The following is a 17,531-nucleotide window of genomic DNA, read 5'->3' as shown; positions in this document are numbered from 1 at the left end:
CCGGTTACAACTCGCGCAAATCACCTCTCTTGCTATTACTGTTGGTATTCTCCAGGTACCATGTATCTTGTCGAAAGTGCTGAGGTCAGACATCATGTCATAAGAATAATTCCATGGATGAGCGTTAGCCGCTCGGGGCTATGTATATCATGTTGACCTCCAACCATGTATGTACATAGAAGGTCTACGGAAAGCGAATTAAAACTCAGTATGTGGGGTGGGGAAAATAAATAAATAGAAAGCGCAATATATAAGAGAAGGACAAACCAACCATAGAGAGGCACGATAATGAGTCAAGGTAGGATTATGTAGTAATGATCTAAGTACTACTCGGATATGTGTTTAGGTATTTAATTGTCATAATTTCCGTCACAAGACCAACCTGCCAACTATGAGGCTGTCGTTAAGAAAGCCAATTGCACGAGACCTTGACTCTTGAGCAATATACTAGTAAGTACGGAGTAATCTCTCTCTCTCTCTTTTCTCTTTTTCTTATTTCTTTCCTTTTTCCCTCTTCTTTACGTATTGCTTCTTTCTTTCTTTTTTTTTTTTTTTTTTACTAATGTCAATAAAAGTTAAAGAATATTTGACAACCCATTGCAGGTCATTGAGTTTTATCCAAAGGCTGTCTTGGACCAGGACAACTGAACCCTACGTAAAGCAGGGATTGAATGAACTAATTTATATCCGCCGGCGTGTTCCTTTGCCTATGCCCGATAAAGTATTGTTTCAATTGTTATGAGGAAAATCAAGCTAGTTTAGTGGATCCGATCGGTCGGGCTCCAGCACAAAGTAAACTTTTCGCTGTAAGTCTTATTTTAGTTAGGGCTTGAAGCCAGTCAAGAAGTGTGGAAGTCAACGACCGGCGTTGACTTGACTCTATATCCAGTCAATACTTCTCTTGGGAATCTGTCCAATTTCCTTCCCCCCCCCTCATCTCGAGAATAATTAGCGGACATTGGAGTGTTCGCTGGCCAGGAAGTCATGTCCGAAATGGGGGCAACTAACATGGTCTGTTCGGCCGTACCAAGAACTCTTAATTGGTCTCCACAATAGCCTGAATTTCTCCTTGATATCCTACGTGGATCTAAACAGAGGGCAAAAGATGATAGATTACGCAAAGTCAAAGCATACCAAGAGTCAAGACCATGGATTACTATCTTTACTACCTGGCTTCGTGAGACAAATCAATATGAATATGGGAGGCACTAGTATCAAGGACCGTAGTCTCGTCAAGAATGGGAGGGGGAAAAGGCATCAGTCTTATTTTCCCTTTATTTATTTCCGGCGTAAGTTTACCGTAGGTTCCCAGCCACGGCCCTGTGTGCGTCATACATCTTGATTACAAGGACAAGTAAGTAAAGTTAAGGACTAATTGTATGACAATAAGAGGGGCAAAAATACCATAAAAGTGGTGAAGCCTAAAGGGTAAAGAGCGACGGGAACGAATTTGGGCGGCCCCAGAAAAGTTGAAACATTGAACGGTGGTTTGGAACGGTATGGGACAAGTGGACATGCGATCACCCTTAAGCAAGTTGATTTTACCTAAAGGCTGGGCGGTACTTACCCTTCAGGTGTAGCGTTCATACTGCGATCATGTACCAATTCAGCCTATGGCAAAGTTCCTGAACGGATCGACAGATCGCCTTTGTGTATTGTCACCAGTGGTACCAATTATACCCACCAACCGATGGGCGCCTACCTAAGGTGTTCCAAGACACGCAGCATCTTTTTTCCAGCTCGACCTTTTTGTGACCAGCTTATCTATCATCTTGACTCTCTCATCGATTGCAAAAAAGACTTCATATTTTTCTTTTTTCTTTTTTGCTTTTAATCATTTTTTTATTCTCGTCTTTTTTATTCCCAACCATTCCCCCCCTTCCTTTATTTCAACTGACTCACTCCACTTTTTTTTTTCTCACTTTTTTTTTTTTGTTCCTACTTCATCCTGATTCCATCTAGTGCTGCTTGTCTGTGCTACCAGTTTCTTTCACTTCGTTTAGGAATTTTTCCCACTGCGCTGCCTCTGACTTTCGCTCTCAGTCAGCATCTTCATTCTTCTCTCAACGATATTATCATCAACATCATCCTTTCTTCTTCCTTCCCACCCCCACCACCACTGCCGTACTTCTCTTAAACTCCCCACTGGTGTGGAGGTCGAAGAGGATTTACTATCGAGATTGATCGACCCCCCTCAAGGACCACTTTGGGTGTCATGCTTGCTTTCGCCTGTGTCACAGCTGGATTACATTAATGCCGTGCTTTGTCTCTCTCGTCCACATTCCCATTTATCGCTGCTCCACCAATCACGCCTGATCGCCTCATTTGCGCAACGAAACACATTCCTCCCCATAATACCAGTCGCAATTTGACTGAATCCCTCCCCTCCCCCTTGCTGCTGCGAACCATCAAATCTCCCAGACGCCTATCGGATTGAAACACATTCGAGTCGGCAACGTTCTTCGTCCCGTTCCCTCTCCACAAGGTACATGAGAGTGATCTGCGGGATTCGAACTTCCTGGAGCATGCACGGAGCGTAGCAACGTCGCGATACGCACTGGCAGTCTTGATCTACGGCTATTGCGGAGCATTACACTGGTAACGACAGGGACATTATCCAATTCCCGTCACCTTGCTTCTGCTTTGCTTCTCGATTAAGCATTTTTCGCTGGCCCGCCTGCCACTTCACCTCCCTTTCGTGCCCCTGCGATCCCTTGTATAATCTGTACATGGTCTGACCGCATTACTTGTTTGGACAAAAACAATAAACCCTATTATTTTATTTTTCTTTTCTTACCTTGTTTCGGTACGCTCTTCTCTTTCATCCCTTCCTTTCTTTCCCTCGTTCAGCTCGCTGTCGCTGCCCTGGGTAAGTGGTTTTTCTGCGAGAAGATCGCCTCACCGCATTACAACGCCTCGCTAACCATATGACTGGGCCTCGTGCAGGTCAATATTTACCCGATATCCCGACCGGCTCCTCGTGTTCGTTCGCCACGGTATAACTCTCCTATCGGTTTGACGCCGCGAATCCACAGTTCAGGATACCTAGAGGTAGGACTCGCAGAGAAGAGAAAAAGCGGGAGTGTCAAGAAACGAGTACGGTTGAAGGCCGTCTGCAAATAATTCTTCGCTGTTCGTATACATATTTTTCTTTATTCCGTCTTGTCTTTAGTTAGATACATGGTGGAATGGCCGCGATGGCAGCAAACGCAAGCGCGGTACATCATGTGAGTGGCAGGTAGTTGGAACGAGTTGATCAAGCAATTGACAGTACTGGGTACAGGTACGGTCAAGTCGAAGCTCGAACGTCACTCCATCCAATATGGGTGGTGAACGGAATCGTGGAAGCCATGGCGGTATGGGGCAGCCTTTTGGTGGCGGGAAGGCGAGCTGGAAGAATACCATCTGGGGTGACAATCTAGGAGGTGAGTGCATGAAGTGGCTTCCATATTGGCGAAATTATACTAATGGTGAGGATATCCTCTAGACCAGCATGCTGGTGATAAGGCCTTTGAAGGCAAGGCCGGCTCCAGCTCTTTGTTGTCATCGTCCGAATCGGATGGGTGGAACGGTCGCCCTAATATGCCTTGGAGTACCGTGAATACATCTTCAAATGTTCTCGCTAGAGCGACAAATAACAGTATGACAACATCGCCCATACAAACACGGGCGGGTGACCGTGGAACAGGTAGCCTTGCAGAGGCCGGTGACTCCTCGTACTTTACATTACCCCGATCGGCGGCAATCGGCGGCACTGCTGGATCGACAAATCATAAGGCGTATCTCAACACCGGATCGGAGGGTATTTCTCCTTCTGGAGAAGGTATCGCATTTTCTGGGTTTGGGAATTTCAGAAATACAGAGAGCCGGCGACATGTCAACGCTTCTGCCTTTGGGGGTAGCCCTGTTGGATCTGTGTTCCCGATGAAACCAGGATTTTCCAGCCCACTCGAGAGTAGTAGACCGGATGAAATGCCGCCTATGTCTGCTTTGCCCCAGGGCTTGCCCGAGACTGTCGCGCCGACTCTCGGCCGCAACTCTTATACGCATGCGTCACACAACTCGGCATCCTTCGCGCCTCAGAGACCAGTACATTCTTCATACCCATCGTTTCATTCCGAGAGCCAGGGATTCGAGGGTCGATATGCCGGCGGCCCTGCTGACATCAATTCTGGTCTAAGTAAACTCCACTTCACCGAAGGTAGCTACTCCGCACATCCTTCCAGTACCCGCCCCGGGTATTTGTCGCACCCATCTTTGGATGGTTCTTTCCAGCGCTTGAAATACCAGGGTGAAGAGCCCGCCTATCAAGGGGCTGGCTACGCAAGTGAAGGCACTTCAGATGTTCAGCTCGGATACCAAGCTCCGAGAAACCGAATGGGAGATAATCAGATCTCGCCGACAGAGTATGCCAGGGTGGAAAGCCCACTGTATGCTGCGCTTGATAATGGGTCTGTGCACGTTCCACATTATAACAATGCGTCTGCTCGTTTATCTGACGCACAGGCTGCTGCTTTGGAGCGCCGCCTGCGAGAGCAGGAGCTGGCTCAACAAGCAATCAACCCGCTTCAAAGACTGCCATTCACCCCTTACGACCTTGCTCGCTATCCAGGCACAGGAATAAATGCTTTGTCAGGATTCTATCCGGTCGCCCAACTTGGCGCAGCCGCCCTGGCAACTAGGGGCCACCGCGACCACGATCCATCCCAGACTGTGCGAAGTCCAGTTCTAGAGGAGTTTAGGGCGAATAGCAAGGGGAATAAACGATATGAACTTAAGGTAATCATTAGCTGCGCATTTTTCCGCATTACTTCGTGACTGACAGGGATTAAGGATATCTACAACCACGTCGTCGAATTCAGTGGTGATCAACATGGATCGCGTTTCATCCAGCAGAAACTGGAAACGGCTAATAGTGATGAGAAGGAGCAGGTTTTCCGTGAGATCCAGGGTGATAGTCTGCAGCTGATGACAGACGTCTTTGGAAATTATGTTGTACAGAAGCTCTTCGAGCATGGCAACCAGACGCAGAAGAAGATTTTGGCAAATCAAATGAAGGGACATATTCTGGCTTTGTCTACTCAGATGTATGGATGTCGCGTCGTCCAGAAGGTAAGAGCCTCTCTTAGCCATTCTCTTTTCCTTACAGGTCGGTGGGCTAATTCAGTGCAGGCCCTTGAGCATATCCTCACGGATCAACAAGCTTCTATGGTGAAAGAACTTGAACACCATGTTTTGCGATGTGTTCGGGACCAGAATGGAAACCATGTTATCCAAAAGGCTATTGAAAGAGTGCCATCTGAGCATGTTCAATTCGTCATCAATGCTTTCATTGGTCAGGTCGAGAAGTTAGCCACTCATCCATATGGCTGTCGTGTCATCCAACGGATGCTGGAACACTGCAAGGAAGAGGATCGCGAGGCGATCCTTGCTGAGCTCCACGTCTGCACCGCCAAGCTGATTCCCGACCAGTTCGGTAACTACGTCATTCAGCATGTCATTGAGAATGGCGAGGACAAGGACCGAACCCGTATGGTGACAATTGTTATGTCAAACTTGTTGACCTACTCGAAGCACAAGTTTGCAAGCAACGTGGTGGAAAAGAGCATCGAATTCGGTCAAGAGTCTCAACGTCACCAAATCATCAGCATGTTGACGTCCACCGATAATAATGGGGAAAACCCCTTACTTGGCCTGATTCGTGATCAGTTTGGCAATTATGTCATACGTAAGTCCTCACACTCATAGGAGTACACCTGAGTAATGCTAACCTCTGTACAGAGAAGGTTTTGTGTCAGCTGAAGGGTGCAGAAAGGGACGCTCTTGTTGAGGAAATCAAGCCTCTTCTCAGCCAGCTGAAGAAGTATAGCTATGGCAAACAAATCGCAGCGATTGAGAAACTAGTTGTGGACTCGAATTCACCAACCAACGGCACCCTTCCTCATACAACCTCTACCACACCGCCAAACTCGCACAAATCCTCTCCCCAGCCATCAAAGCGGGCTGTGAACGGCCTTGACGGCTGCCGAGCGCCAGTCGTGGGCGCGGCGCCCCCGACGCCGCCTCCAATAGACACTCAGAGCAATGGCGATGGATCCAGCGACACCAAGACCGTGACCAAGAGCACACCCCTCGCAGCATCCGAGTCGGCTGGCACGACCCCGACTACTTCTGTGGAAATCACCGGTGCCAACTAGATTGCTATGGCTTTCAATTATTCTTGCTTCTATTGACATATTTTTAAACCTTTTCACGATTCGCACACTCTATTGTGTCGAGACACTCAACATTATTCTTAATCCGGGCGTATACATACAGGCTTTCTGAGGGATATATGAGCTATCGCTTCGCTGTTCCGCTGTCGCAATTTATGGCATAACGGCGTAAAAAACCACGGGTCATGGCGGGAGCTTGCTTTGCTTTCTTATTTCTTTTCTTATTTCTTTTTTTTTTTTCTCTTGTGTTATTTTTTCACGCCCCGCTACCCGATATACTTCTTGAATTCTCTTTTTACACTTTTAATTTGTTCATGGCTTTCTCCGGTTGTTCTGTGACAGGTTTGATGTGATGAAAATGAAGACACGTCTTTATAGTTTTCGATGGCTGTATTTCTCTTTGTCCAGGTACGAGGTGTCGGCGTCTTAATTGGTGAACAAGGGAATACTGGGATATCACGCTTGATTGACCTCGAGGGTTGCAAATGGGACCTTTGGACATATGGGAAACTCTGAAAATAGGGAGCATCAAAGGAAGTGCCTGGAGCATGTAGAGGCAATCTGTCGGTATACAGTCAATCAATTCAAAAGTGTTGATGAACCCGTCATCTCTCTATGGCAAGCTTTTGCAACGTAGAGTTGTAGTATCCTACTATGATCTAAGAACTGCTCTTGGAGCCATATGACGATGATGATCTTAAAATCGACGCTTATCAGCGTATCACCACGTGATACGATCGTAGTTTTGGACGCTGTCAAAGTCGCAAAGCTTCAATCTAACTCAAGCGCCACCCCTCCGGCATCGCATTTCGGGGGACTGTTATAAAACCACGACTCTACAATACCACTGTTTTGAATGTGAGCATTAACTCCAGATCTTTCTATCTGTGCCACAGTCAACGCAAACTTTGCCATCCACTTACTCCACCACTTGCTCCAAACCTCCCACATATTACAAACAAAAGTTCTCCACAATGTCTTCAAATGTCGGTCTCAATACTCCTCGCGGAAGCGGCACATCAGGCTACGTCCAGAAGAACTGGGCCTTCATGAAACCGCGCAACGCAGGCTACGGCGCGCCGTATCCACCAGTCGGAGCGAACGGCGATGCAGGACGGCCCTTTAAGCAGCGGCAGCCTGACAAGCAGATTCTCGAGCATGACCGGCGGCGGGCGATTGAGGTGAAGGTTATGGAGGAGAGGGAACGGCTGGAGGAGGAGAATGAGCGGATTGAGGAGGAGATTGCGGAGCGGAAGAAGAAGGGGGATAAGGAAGACGGGGAGGAGCAGGAGGGGAAGGTTCTGTCAGATGAGGAGATTGAGGAGCGGTGTGAGGCCTTGAGGGAGAAGTTGGTGAAGGAGATGGAGGAGGAAGAGGAGAGGAAGGGTAAGGAGGGGGAGCGGAGGGGTGGTCGGTCTGCGCGGGATTTACCGCCGAGGGATAGGAGGCAGTTTAAGTCGTATCAGGTTCATGAGCTTGCTGAGGCGAAGATTGAGGAGAGCGAGCGGTTACGGAAGGCGTTGGGGATTAAGGAGGATAAGGAGACCGGGGAGATCTCGAGTGGGCGTCGGGACTGGGAGGAGAAGAAGCGGGAGAGGGAGCGGGCGCGTCCTTGAGCTTCTATTTGCTCTCTTGGATTCTGCTCGTTTTTGTTCGTTTCGTGATAATATTGAATTAGGACATTGGCGTTGGGGAGTCATACTGCACATGATTCTTGTATAGGACAGACAGGATTTGGGATCATACGGAATGAAGTAACAGAGCGTGTCTCATGATGACCATGGTTCTGGTATTCATGGCTTTGTATAAGTCGTTACAGTAACTTTTTTCTCATATTATATACAGTTAAGCGCCAAACTTTTCGATTATCCAGCCCTCTTTAGGGTCTTTCTTTTGGACCACCTTCTTGGCTGGCAAAGGCCATCCTCCACGTCCAGCCTCACTTACCAGGGACGGGATTACCCAGCACGCCCTGCGTGGCGGAATTCCGTCAATCAGTTCTGTTTTTCCAATAGGCTTACCGTACTCTATTAGGGGTGTGCCGTGTGCAATGGCGGAGAGTTGCAGGCCGCTAGGGCAAACCAGTGGGAACATTCTGACTTTGGGTACTTCGGTCGACACGAGCGATGGGGATGCTTGTTGAAGATGGGAATATACGATGTATTGTGGCATTTCCTTCGGTGAGAGACTCGCAAGGATAGATGACGGATGCACGTAAACAGCCTTCTCATCGAGTTCCGTGGCCGGTCCCTCGCGAGACTTGAAAAGCGTCAAGTATGGAACATCGATCGCTCTCTTCGGTGTACGATGCATTTCAGGCGGTACTGGAGACAGATCAGCCCGGATGGCAACATTATCGATGAATCCCGCTGTGACAATTTGTTTCAAAGCCTTAATTTGCTTCTCTGACGGCTGTGGTAAACGTGGCTGATACGCTCCGATAACTCCAGGGTTATTGGCCCGCACTATGTCTGTCAATTGACTTCGTAGTTGCGTGGCCTCTTTAAATCCTTTGCCCCGTAAGAACATCTTTTCACAGAACGATTCTCCATCAGAAGCATATCCGTAGGCGCAAATCGCTGACAAGAACTTCAACGCATCGGACGTATCATCGTATTGACTCCAGAGTCGATGAGCTCTTGCAAAGTCCTTATGACGTTGCTCCCGAACTGTGTCTTCCAACCGATCTGAGTTCGTGTACACCGCGTCTTTCTCTTTGTCATCTCCCTTGGGGTTCGGATCGATCTGGTTTTCTGGAACAAAAAGGTCGCCGACTGCCAAGGCTGCAACCAGCGCAATAACGTAGGGCATACAGCCGTGCTGATGACCAATATGCAACATCTTACCGAACCTAGGGGACAGAGGGTATGTAGACAGGCGATTACCGATTTGCGTAACTTTGCCATCGGACGAAAGAGCACCGAGATTTCTGAGGAGCTTCTCGGCTTTCGCCAGACCCTGCCGACTAGGAGGTGTTGGGAATGGGAAATTAATAACGTTGTGAAGGCCCATACTCTTCATCTGAAGCACGACACCTTCAATTGGCGTGCGTAGAATCTCTGGATCTGTGTATTGAGCAAATTCATTCTCGTAGACTGCAGATGAGTAGAGTCGATAGCAGTGGCCGGGCCCAGTTCTACCAGCTCGTCCTGCTCTTTGATTGGCACTGGCCTTGCTGATCCAGTTGACCTGAAACTTCTGCACTCCTGTATCTAAATCGTACTGTTTCTCCTTGGCCCGCCCACAATCAAACACATATCGTATACCCGGGATTGTTAAACTAGTCTCGGCCACGTTAGTCGCTAGAATGATGAGACGTGAGCCCTCGGGCGGTGGTTCAAAAACTCTCAGCTGTTCCTTTGTGGGAAGTTGGGAGTACAACGGTAAAACATGCACTCGGGTGGATGATCCCATTGCTTCTTCGCCGAGGTCAAAGCCATCATCGTCATCATCGTCGTTATCTAGACCGGTAATTTCGAGGTCACTGTCGTCATCTTCGTTGCCAACCTTGGAAAGATCAGCGTCCCCAATGTCTAGATCTTCCGCTTCCAGTGGTGCATCGTTCGCAGAGATCTGCACTTTAGCCTCAGTTTCCCCACCCCGCTGCGTAGGCTTGAAGGCCTGCTTCAAGCGCTTAGAAAGTTGTCGGATTTCATTCTGTCCTGTCAAAAAGACAAGCATGCCTCCTGGAGGCAGCTTACGATGACCTCTCGAGACTTTCCGGTACGCCTCCTCAACGTAATCCCTGCGTGTACGTCGGGAAAAATGCACCGTAACGGGGTATTGGCGACCTTCTGCTTGAACCAAAGGCGGTGGTCCCTGGCGGAAGAGATTGGGATTTTGGGTAAAGTCGGAGATTCGCAGAGTGGCAGACATGACCACGAGTTTTAAAGGTTTCACAGCCGGGTCTTCCTCATTCATAGCTTTCCTCAGATCCACAATACGGCTCACCATACCAATGAGGATATCTGTGTTAACACTCCGTTCGTGAGCCTCATCGATAACGATGATAGAATATTTGCTCAACGAGAAGTCTTCCGCAATTTCTCGGATCAGGATACCATCAGTCATGAATTTGATTGCGGTCTTTTTCGAGACAGTGCTCTCAAATCGAATCTGATAAGATACTCGATCAGAGAACTGACCCAACTCATCACCTACACGTTTCGCCATACTGACAGCAGCAACTCGACGAGGTTGCGTTACCGCTATCATGCCCGGATTAGGGCTATCCGGGTTTCCAAAGCCAGCTTCAAACAGAAATTGTGGTAACTGGGTAGTTTTCCCGCTACCAGTAGCACCCCATATAACGACAGAGGAATTGTTGTAGATTGCCTCCATAATTTTCTGTTCTTCTCCGACCACGGGCAACCCCAACCGTGCATTTTGTATATCCTCCGAGCGGTCAACTTGGACATGGAATGCCTTTCTGTAGGGGTTGCCTTTGGTAACTTGAAGTTCTGCGGGCAGTGGTTCTTCTTCGTAAACAGTATTCCGCACAGGCTTTTCTTTCAATTTGGGGTCGAAGGGTTGCTCTTCTGATACGATAGGACCGGTAGTGGGCTTGAAACCGACTGTTTCGTTGATTTGTTGTCTGGCCCAAGCTTTGAATGCGGACTGGCGAGGCTGGTTGCTGGTACTGTCGTCCTCCTCTTCTTCCTCATCGCCTTCGTTCTCATCATCGTCGTCGCTTTCTTCTTCCTCTTCTTCATCCTCATCCTCATTTTCGCTTTGGTCATCCTCAGAAAGGCCCTCTGAAGAGTCCTCATCCTCGTCTTCATTCACCCTATCCAGTGCTTCCGCGTCTTCGTCTTTGCGTTTCTGATCATCTGAGGCGCTGCTGATCTCGCTCTCATTTTCGCCTTCATCCGAGTCAAATCCCTCCCACGGTAACTCTTGTATCTTGGTGGCCTTCGTTTTCAATTTCGGCGCTCGTTTGCGCTTTTTGAGGACAGGAAATCCGTCCGCTCCAAGTTCGAGAGGGCGTTTCAACCCGCTACCAACCACGACATGTTCTGTCGGCTTCTCAGTGGGAGCTTGTGCCTTAGGAATAGCGAAATTTGTCCCCGAAGGTGGGAGTGAATCATCTGATTCGTCGCCCGACAACTCCACATTATGGAGGGCACTGTCATGTGTATGCCTAGATGCTTCAATGGTACCGTTTTCGTCAAGTCTTTTGCGCTTCCCTATTTCTCTAGAACTCTCAAACTTGGAGGTGTCCAAAGTTGTTTTTTCAAGCTTCTTGAGCAGTTCAACATTTTCTTCTTTCTTGAGTTTATTTTCCTGCAGAAATGGTTAGAATGGACGGTATACCCCACAACTCATTTATTGCATAGAGTCTACATACAATATATTTATCTAAGCGTTTTTGTTTCTTTGCTGAGATTTTGGTGTGTTGCGCTCTCAATTCCTCTCTCAGCTTCTGCCTTTTGGCTTCCTTCTGTTCTTTAGAGATGGGCAAAACTTCAGCGGCATTGCTGTCGACCGCAGCATCTGCCGCCTCCTTCTGCCTGTGCTTCTGCTTCCTCTGACGAGGTACAAACTTAGGCATGGTGTTGGGGCAATGATACCTTTGTCCACACCAACAGACAAAGAAAAAATTTATACAGAAAAAGCAGATTGATGAGCTTTGTGGTGATGGTCAATGGAAAGAGAAGAAAGAAAAATTAGGCGGCGGAGAGATTCTGCCATAAAGCGGTGAGGTTATGTTCACCGCCCACGTATGTAACTCAATCCCCTCCATGGAAACTTGTTTACAACTTCATGTATCAGAACGTATTTCCCCTCACTGCATTCTGAGTAGACAGTCCTTCTTTCACTGCATTTTTTGTATCGCTCAGAGCAAGCCCCTAACCATGGCCGAACCTTTCAATCTCAGTGAATCCCAGGAGCCGCTAAACCTTCCCTTTCCTGCCACTACCAAACAAGTTGCTGGACTGGTCAATGGTATCCAGACAGATGTTATGTGCATGAGCTTCAATGACAGAATTTTGGTAACAATTTCACAAAAGGGCCGACTTGGTCATTGGGTTTGTAGTCCACAAAAAATTCATCTTAGATAGCCAACTAACGGATGGCAGTTACATGTACCATTGGAAAACAAAAATCCTGGAACTGAAGGCGCTCACACCTTCCCAGACTCGGATGACAGTCTGCTTCCGATCAGCAGTCTCACTGCGACTTCACTCCTGGGAGGCCGTGTTTCTGGACATGACACAGTTGGTCAGCTATATGCTCGTCAGATTGCTAGTGCAATTGTGACAAAAACACCGACTGAAAAGCGGCTTCTGGTCGTCGGACTTGGACTTGAGACCGCTCATGCTGATCGGGATGTTTTCTTCGCAATCATAGACCTTGTGCTTCAATGCATCTAAGGTTGGAGAAAAGAAAAAAAGAGACACTCACAAAGCCAAATCGAGAACCCTGGTCCCTGTATCTTCGTTTTAATCCGCTCAATCTTCAGGGGTGGGTCCCGTAAAGCGTGGGTAAGATGGCACAGGCGGTTTCTTTCCTCCTCGGTAAAGCCGCGAAAATTTAGCCTTCCAAGAAATTTGAACGCTCCGCTAAATAAGGCGTTGACCAAGTCTTTCTCATTGAAACCGGGCAAGTTCCAGTTCTCTGTTACAACAACGGTCAACGAAAAGATACGCAAGGGCTCGGCCGCTTTCAATGCTGTAATGAATTCTGAAAACGCCCAACGACGATGCAATGCCACTCTAGGGTTCTCTGCCCCTATCAAAAATACGACGGATCCCAGTGGTCTGCTCCAATTAAGATGTTCGTTGCGACAGGGGTATTCAAGGTTGACCTCAAACTCCTTAGAGCGACAACACGGTAACGGCTTCGGATGACGTCTGAGAAGGTCAGCGGAGTAAGGACCATACGCTCGGAGAAAGAGCTTGCGGTAACTAAGCGAATGGTACAGGGCAATCGACGCTTCATGGTAAATGAGGTGCGACGTCCTGAGAATCTGTAAATTCCCGATCCCTGTGTGTTCGAGTCTCCCGATCTCGAGGGCAGTTCCGTTATGCGAAAACAAAGCGGCATAGATTCTGAACCTTACGTCGATTGGCAGGCGATAAAGGCAACAGCTACGATAGCGGCAACCGACAACTAGTTCTCTTCTGACCATCTTGCATGCCTCTGGAACAATAATATCATGATAGTTTGGCTGTCCATCGTACGGTATAAGTCGAGTGACATTGCCCTCGGCGACTCTCCTATAAAAGCGAACGATGGTCCTACAATCCATGTTCTTGTTAGCGGGGAGTTTCGTTGAACAGTGTGCGTTGATAGATGAGACAACTTACCCTGGGTTACTTGGTTCGAGACGATTGAAGGTCGGCTTGCTTGTCGGTCCCTGCAGACTGGTGTCTTGCTTATGGACTAAACCCCCAGATTCTTGGGGGGCTGAATCCATGTTTTCACCTGATAGGGGTACGGGAAATAGCTTCACTCAAAGCTAAGGGAGGTCGGCTTCCTAAGGAGCCATCAAGGGGCATATCAATTATTTGTTGTGCTTGGTGTGAATAAAAATGTTTAAAAGTAGAGAAGGTAGCGAGGGACAAGAGAATTCAATTATTCTCTAAATTGCATGCAGTATTTTACATTCATTCACTGCAATAGGTAGCCAGCCAACTCTTTCAGCCAACAGAAGGAGGAAAAGAAAGAACCATGGCACAAACCAGGACTGTATTATCACAGTGGATGCCTTGCAATACTCGAACAATAAGCTCATTACCATTCCTTGTATCCATTCAAAGCCTGTATATAATGATGCGGACAATGAAGCTTGTATACGGGCTTTGCTCTTTGTTACGGTCTCTCTATTTAGTACACTTAGGCAGGATAGGCCGCAACTGCCCCCTTGGGGGGGGGGGGACTTTAAGCCAAATATTGTATATCATGATCCCATATCCCCGACTACTTCCAGACGATCGATGATAAAGTATGTACATATCCTTGCAGTCACGTGTTGCCGGGGAGACTGGATGGCTATCATTGGCGGAGTTCCTCCTCTCTTCAATGGATGTTTCTTGTTGTCTCCTGCTTTGCTTGCCTTTTCTTTCTTTCATTACCCTCCACTTCTTTCGAACGCGTTTTTATCTTTTCTTTCAGTATTACGCTTATCTTGAAGTCCTTGGTTCCTATTTGGTTGAGGACTTAACCATCTGAACAACCAGAGACTCCCGTGACGTCTTACTGTAAACACAACGCTTTTGTGTTCCGTATCACGACAAATCCTCCATCTATCTATGTTCTTTGTCAAATCATGAGCCTCTACTAACCACACAATTACCTCTCTCGAGTTGCCATTCCCTATCTCTCTCCCTCTCCCCCTCTCTCCCTCTCTCCCTCTCAGATTTAACCCTACTTTGCTGTCAGACGCCTCACTTGGAGTATTCAATGATCTAAGATGAATTCCGACGGCTTAGATGATCCTGATCTGAAGGCAGCAATTGCTGCCTCTCTAAGGGACTCCAGTAATCATGAGGAGAGCAGCCACAGCGGGAATCAACATGAAGTTGTTGACTTGACTGCAGATTCTGATGATGACGTGGTACCCATATTTCCCAAATCAAACTCCGTCATTGGGTCCGAGACTGATGAGGATGAAACCGATTCGGGTGAGGAAGATAGCGGTGAAGAAGATGAAGACCTTAAGAGGGCGATCGAATTATCTATGCAAGGTGCCATAGAAGATGAAGATGGCTCTTCGAGACCTCACTTGTCATCTGCTGACAACAATGACAGCAAGGTTTCTAGCGCCCCTTTGTCCAGTAGAGCTGAAGTTCCAGCAAGCATACAGGCCCCGACACAAACAGCCAGCTTATTGGGTTTGGATCGAAGGCAGATGGAGAAAGAGCGCCTGGCGCGACTGAACAAGAGGAAAGCCGAAGAATCCGTATCGGATGACCAACGGGGTGCAAAGCACGCGAGAACTGAAACGCCTCTAAGATCTCCCGGTCCTGCTATATCAGCGGCTGGCACGTCGTCTAGATCAGATTCCTCATGTACAACGCCAGCAGAACATGTTCAGCAAATACAGATCCCATCTCCGACTCCGTCGGTTCAGTTTCCTACCGGAGTGGTTAAGAAAACATGGGTCTTTGGTTGCCTCCGTCAGGGTGATGATATCAAGATCGAGGAGGTCTTTCAGAAATCTGACTTACAACTTGCTGTCCTCAGCTCTTTTATGTGGGAAATGGAATGGCTTTTCTCAAAACTGAATACAGCAAAAACCCGATTCTACTTGGTGATGCAAGCCAAGGATGAATCTACAGTAAGTTCTCTTCAGCGTTATTCACATAGTTATAGTCTGGCTGGACCATGAACCATACCCTGGTCCTTATTTTCTTACCTTGGTGTTCAGTCTTTGGAACGTGAAGTTAACCACCTTTGTGGTTCTAGAAACTTCAGTACAAGTCCGAAACAGCTGCTATGAGCAACCTTAGGTTATGCTTTCCACCAATGGATGGCCAAGTGAATTGCATGCATTCAAAGCTGATGCTACTCTTCCACTCGGGATATGTTCGGATTGTGGTCCCCACTGCCAACTTGACTCCATATGACTGGGGTGAAATAGGTGGACTCATGGAAAATGTACTGCATGATCCGACATTCCTATCCGCTACTGGCTAACCATAATCTAGACTGTTTTTATTATTGATCTACCAAAAAGGACCGATAAAGACTCCGAATTTTCACAAACAGCCTTTTACGACGAGTTGACTTACTTTTTAAAGGCTAGCACTTTGCACGAGAATATCATCGCTAAACTCGCCGATTATGACTTCAGTAAAACCGCGCATATTGCATTTGTCCACACTATGTAAGCTCCTTTACACTGACAGCATGGTCTGATCTCTGATTCCATTTAGTGGTGGCTCGCATATGGGAGATTCGTGGCGGCGTACAGGGTACTGCGGCTTAGGACGTGCAGTGGACTCCCTTGGTTTGCGAACATCCAAACCTCTCAACATCGATTTTATTGTGAGTCTACAATTATACCAGTTCATAGAGCAGTTCCTGATATACAATAGACGTCATCCGTTGGCTCCTTGACAGACGAGTTCTTGAGGTCTATATATCTCGCATGCCAGGGTAAGCAATAGCTGAGCGCGATGCCCCATCCTAACGCGAGTCGCAGGATAACTCTGTGTCTAGGCGACGATGGATCGACAGAATATGTTCTTCGCACCGCAAAATCCTTCCCTGCCCGGAGCCGCAGCAATCCTGCACAGCTTATTGACAAGTCTATGGCCGAAGGGTGGAAGGATAGATTCAGAGTCTACTTCCCCTCAGAGACAACAGTCAATAACACAAAAGGTGGGCCACAATCCGCAGGTACAATTTGCTTCCAATCAAGGTGGTATACGGGTCCGAAATTCCCTCGGCAGGTTCTGCGCGACTGTATAAGTCAGAGGCCAGGACTACTGATGCATAATAAAGTAAGTCACTATGGTTTTTGAGGGAAACGGAAGTACACACTGAGCTTATGCTAGGATGCTCTAGATCCTCTACGTAAGACCAGATGACCCAGCGACGCTACCTGATAACTCCCAATGCAGAGCCTGGGCTTATGTGGGAAGTGCGAATCTTTCAGAGAGTGCTTGGTGAGTGGTCTCATATCATGCTCACCCTCTGATTGTGCCTTGCGATTCGGGAAACTTATAATGAATAGGGGCCGTCTCGTTCAGCAGCGGGCAACAAAGGAACCGAAACTCAACTGTCGAAACTGGGAGTGCGGTGTGCTCGTGCCAGTCATAAGTAGAGAGGATGCCGTGTCGGGGCAGAACAAATCCCCGAGCGATGAGTCTGGGACTATGTTAGATGCTTTCAAAGGCGTTGTCCCCGTGCCGATGCGTCTCCCAGCACCTCAGTACGGGCCAAACCGCAGGCCTTGGTTCAATTCAGAAAGTGGAATGTGATCTAGATTGGATTTCTGTTCTAGCTTCACTCAGCCATTGATCATGCATCTAGATAGTCCCATTAAATATCCAATTTAATACGTATTTAAGAGATACATGATTGGCAAGGTGGCCCTGAACATAGAGATAATCCGTAGAATAGTCGGGGCAATGTGTTCCCCGTCCTTTAGCATGAGATAATATAGCTTCCCATTCTGGCAACAAAGAGGCGGACTGCACACGCTCGGTGTGATTCTTTGATATCCTCTGATCCCCACTCTAGAACCATGCCTTATCAGGCCTCTCAAACAAAACCGACCATGTAGCAAAAATGGAAAAGAACCGCGATGGTCTAAAATAAAACGACACAAATATCTAGGGTTTGCCCCATGTAACCTCCGAAAAC

At 47.7% G+C, this 17,531-nt stretch overlaps 5 protein-coding genes across 5 annotated transcripts; 3 read left to right on the top strand and 2 right to left on the bottom strand.

Annotated features, from left to right (window-relative positions):
- Positions 1–3,237: 3,237 nt before the first annotated feature.
- On the top strand, positions 3,238–6,354 carry BDV27DRAFT_20476 (mRNA-binding protein PUF3). The gene is made up of 5 exons (XM_032075999.1): positions 3,238–3,425; positions 3,488–4,779; positions 4,834–5,112; positions 5,173–5,728; positions 5,782–6,354. The coding sequence occupies exons 1-5, from the start codon at positions 3,323–3,325 to the stop codon at positions 6,195–6,197; spliced, it is 2,646 nt and encodes an 881-aa protein (XP_031932147.1). The 5' UTR covers positions 3,238–3,322; the 3' UTR covers positions 6,198–6,354.
- A 655-nt stretch (positions 6,355–7,009) lies between these two features.
- cwc21 (U2-type spliceosomal complex subunit CWC21) lies at positions 7,010–8,009 on the top strand. The gene has a single exon (XM_032065335.1). The coding sequence runs from the start codon at positions 7,190–7,192 to the stop codon at positions 7,829–7,831; it is 642 nt and encodes a 213-aa protein (XP_031932146.1). The 5' UTR covers positions 7,010–7,189; the 3' UTR covers positions 7,832–8,009.
- Positions 8,010–8,060: 51 nt separating this feature from the next.
- Positions 8,061–11,766, bottom strand: BDV27DRAFT_153333 (ATP-dependent RNA helicase ECM16; the record flags this gene model as incomplete). Its single annotated transcript, XM_032071762.1, has 2 exons — positions 8,061–11,498; positions 11,563–11,766. 2 exons carry the CDS (start codon positions 11,764–11,766, stop codon positions 8,061–8,063), a joined length of 3,642 nt encoding a protein of 1,213 aa, XP_031932145.1.
- A 226-nt stretch (positions 11,767–11,992) lies between these two features.
- On the bottom strand, positions 11,993–13,946 carry BDV27DRAFT_121306 (uncharacterized protein). Its single transcript, XM_032065334.1, has 2 exons — positions 12,296–13,946; positions 11,993–12,244 (listed from the first exon to the last, which is right to left on the bottom strand). Exon 1 carries the CDS (start codon positions 13,465–13,467, stop codon positions 12,586–12,588), a length of 882 nt encoding a protein of 293 aa, XP_031932144.1. The 5' UTR covers positions 13,468–13,946; the 3' UTR covers positions 11,993–12,244; positions 12,296–12,585.
- Positions 13,947–14,336: 390 nt separating this feature from the next.
- BDV27DRAFT_20441 (uncharacterized protein) lies at positions 14,337–17,243 on the top strand. Its single transcript, XM_032075998.1, has 8 exons — positions 14,337–15,498; positions 15,627–15,818; positions 15,869–16,047; positions 16,097–16,208; positions 16,259–16,319; positions 16,383–16,666; positions 16,731–16,831; positions 16,900–17,243. The coding sequence occupies exons 1-8, from the start codon at positions 14,632–14,634 to the stop codon at positions 17,144–17,146; spliced, it is 2,043 nt and encodes a 680-aa protein (XP_031932143.1). The 5' UTR covers positions 14,337–14,631; the 3' UTR covers positions 17,147–17,243.
- The last annotated feature ends 288 nt before the right edge of the window (positions 17,244–17,531 follow it).

Source organism: Aspergillus caelatus (genome assembly GCF_009193585.1).
Source record: "Aspergillus caelatus strain CBS 763.97 unplaced genomic scaffold BDV27scaffold_15, whole genome shotgun sequence".
NCBI lineage: Eukaryota > Fungi > Ascomycota > Eurotiomycetes > Eurotiales > Aspergillaceae > Aspergillus > Aspergillus caelatus.
The sequence above is the reverse complement of the archived record's forward strand: the minus strand, read 5'-3'. Positions and strand labels throughout refer to the sequence as shown.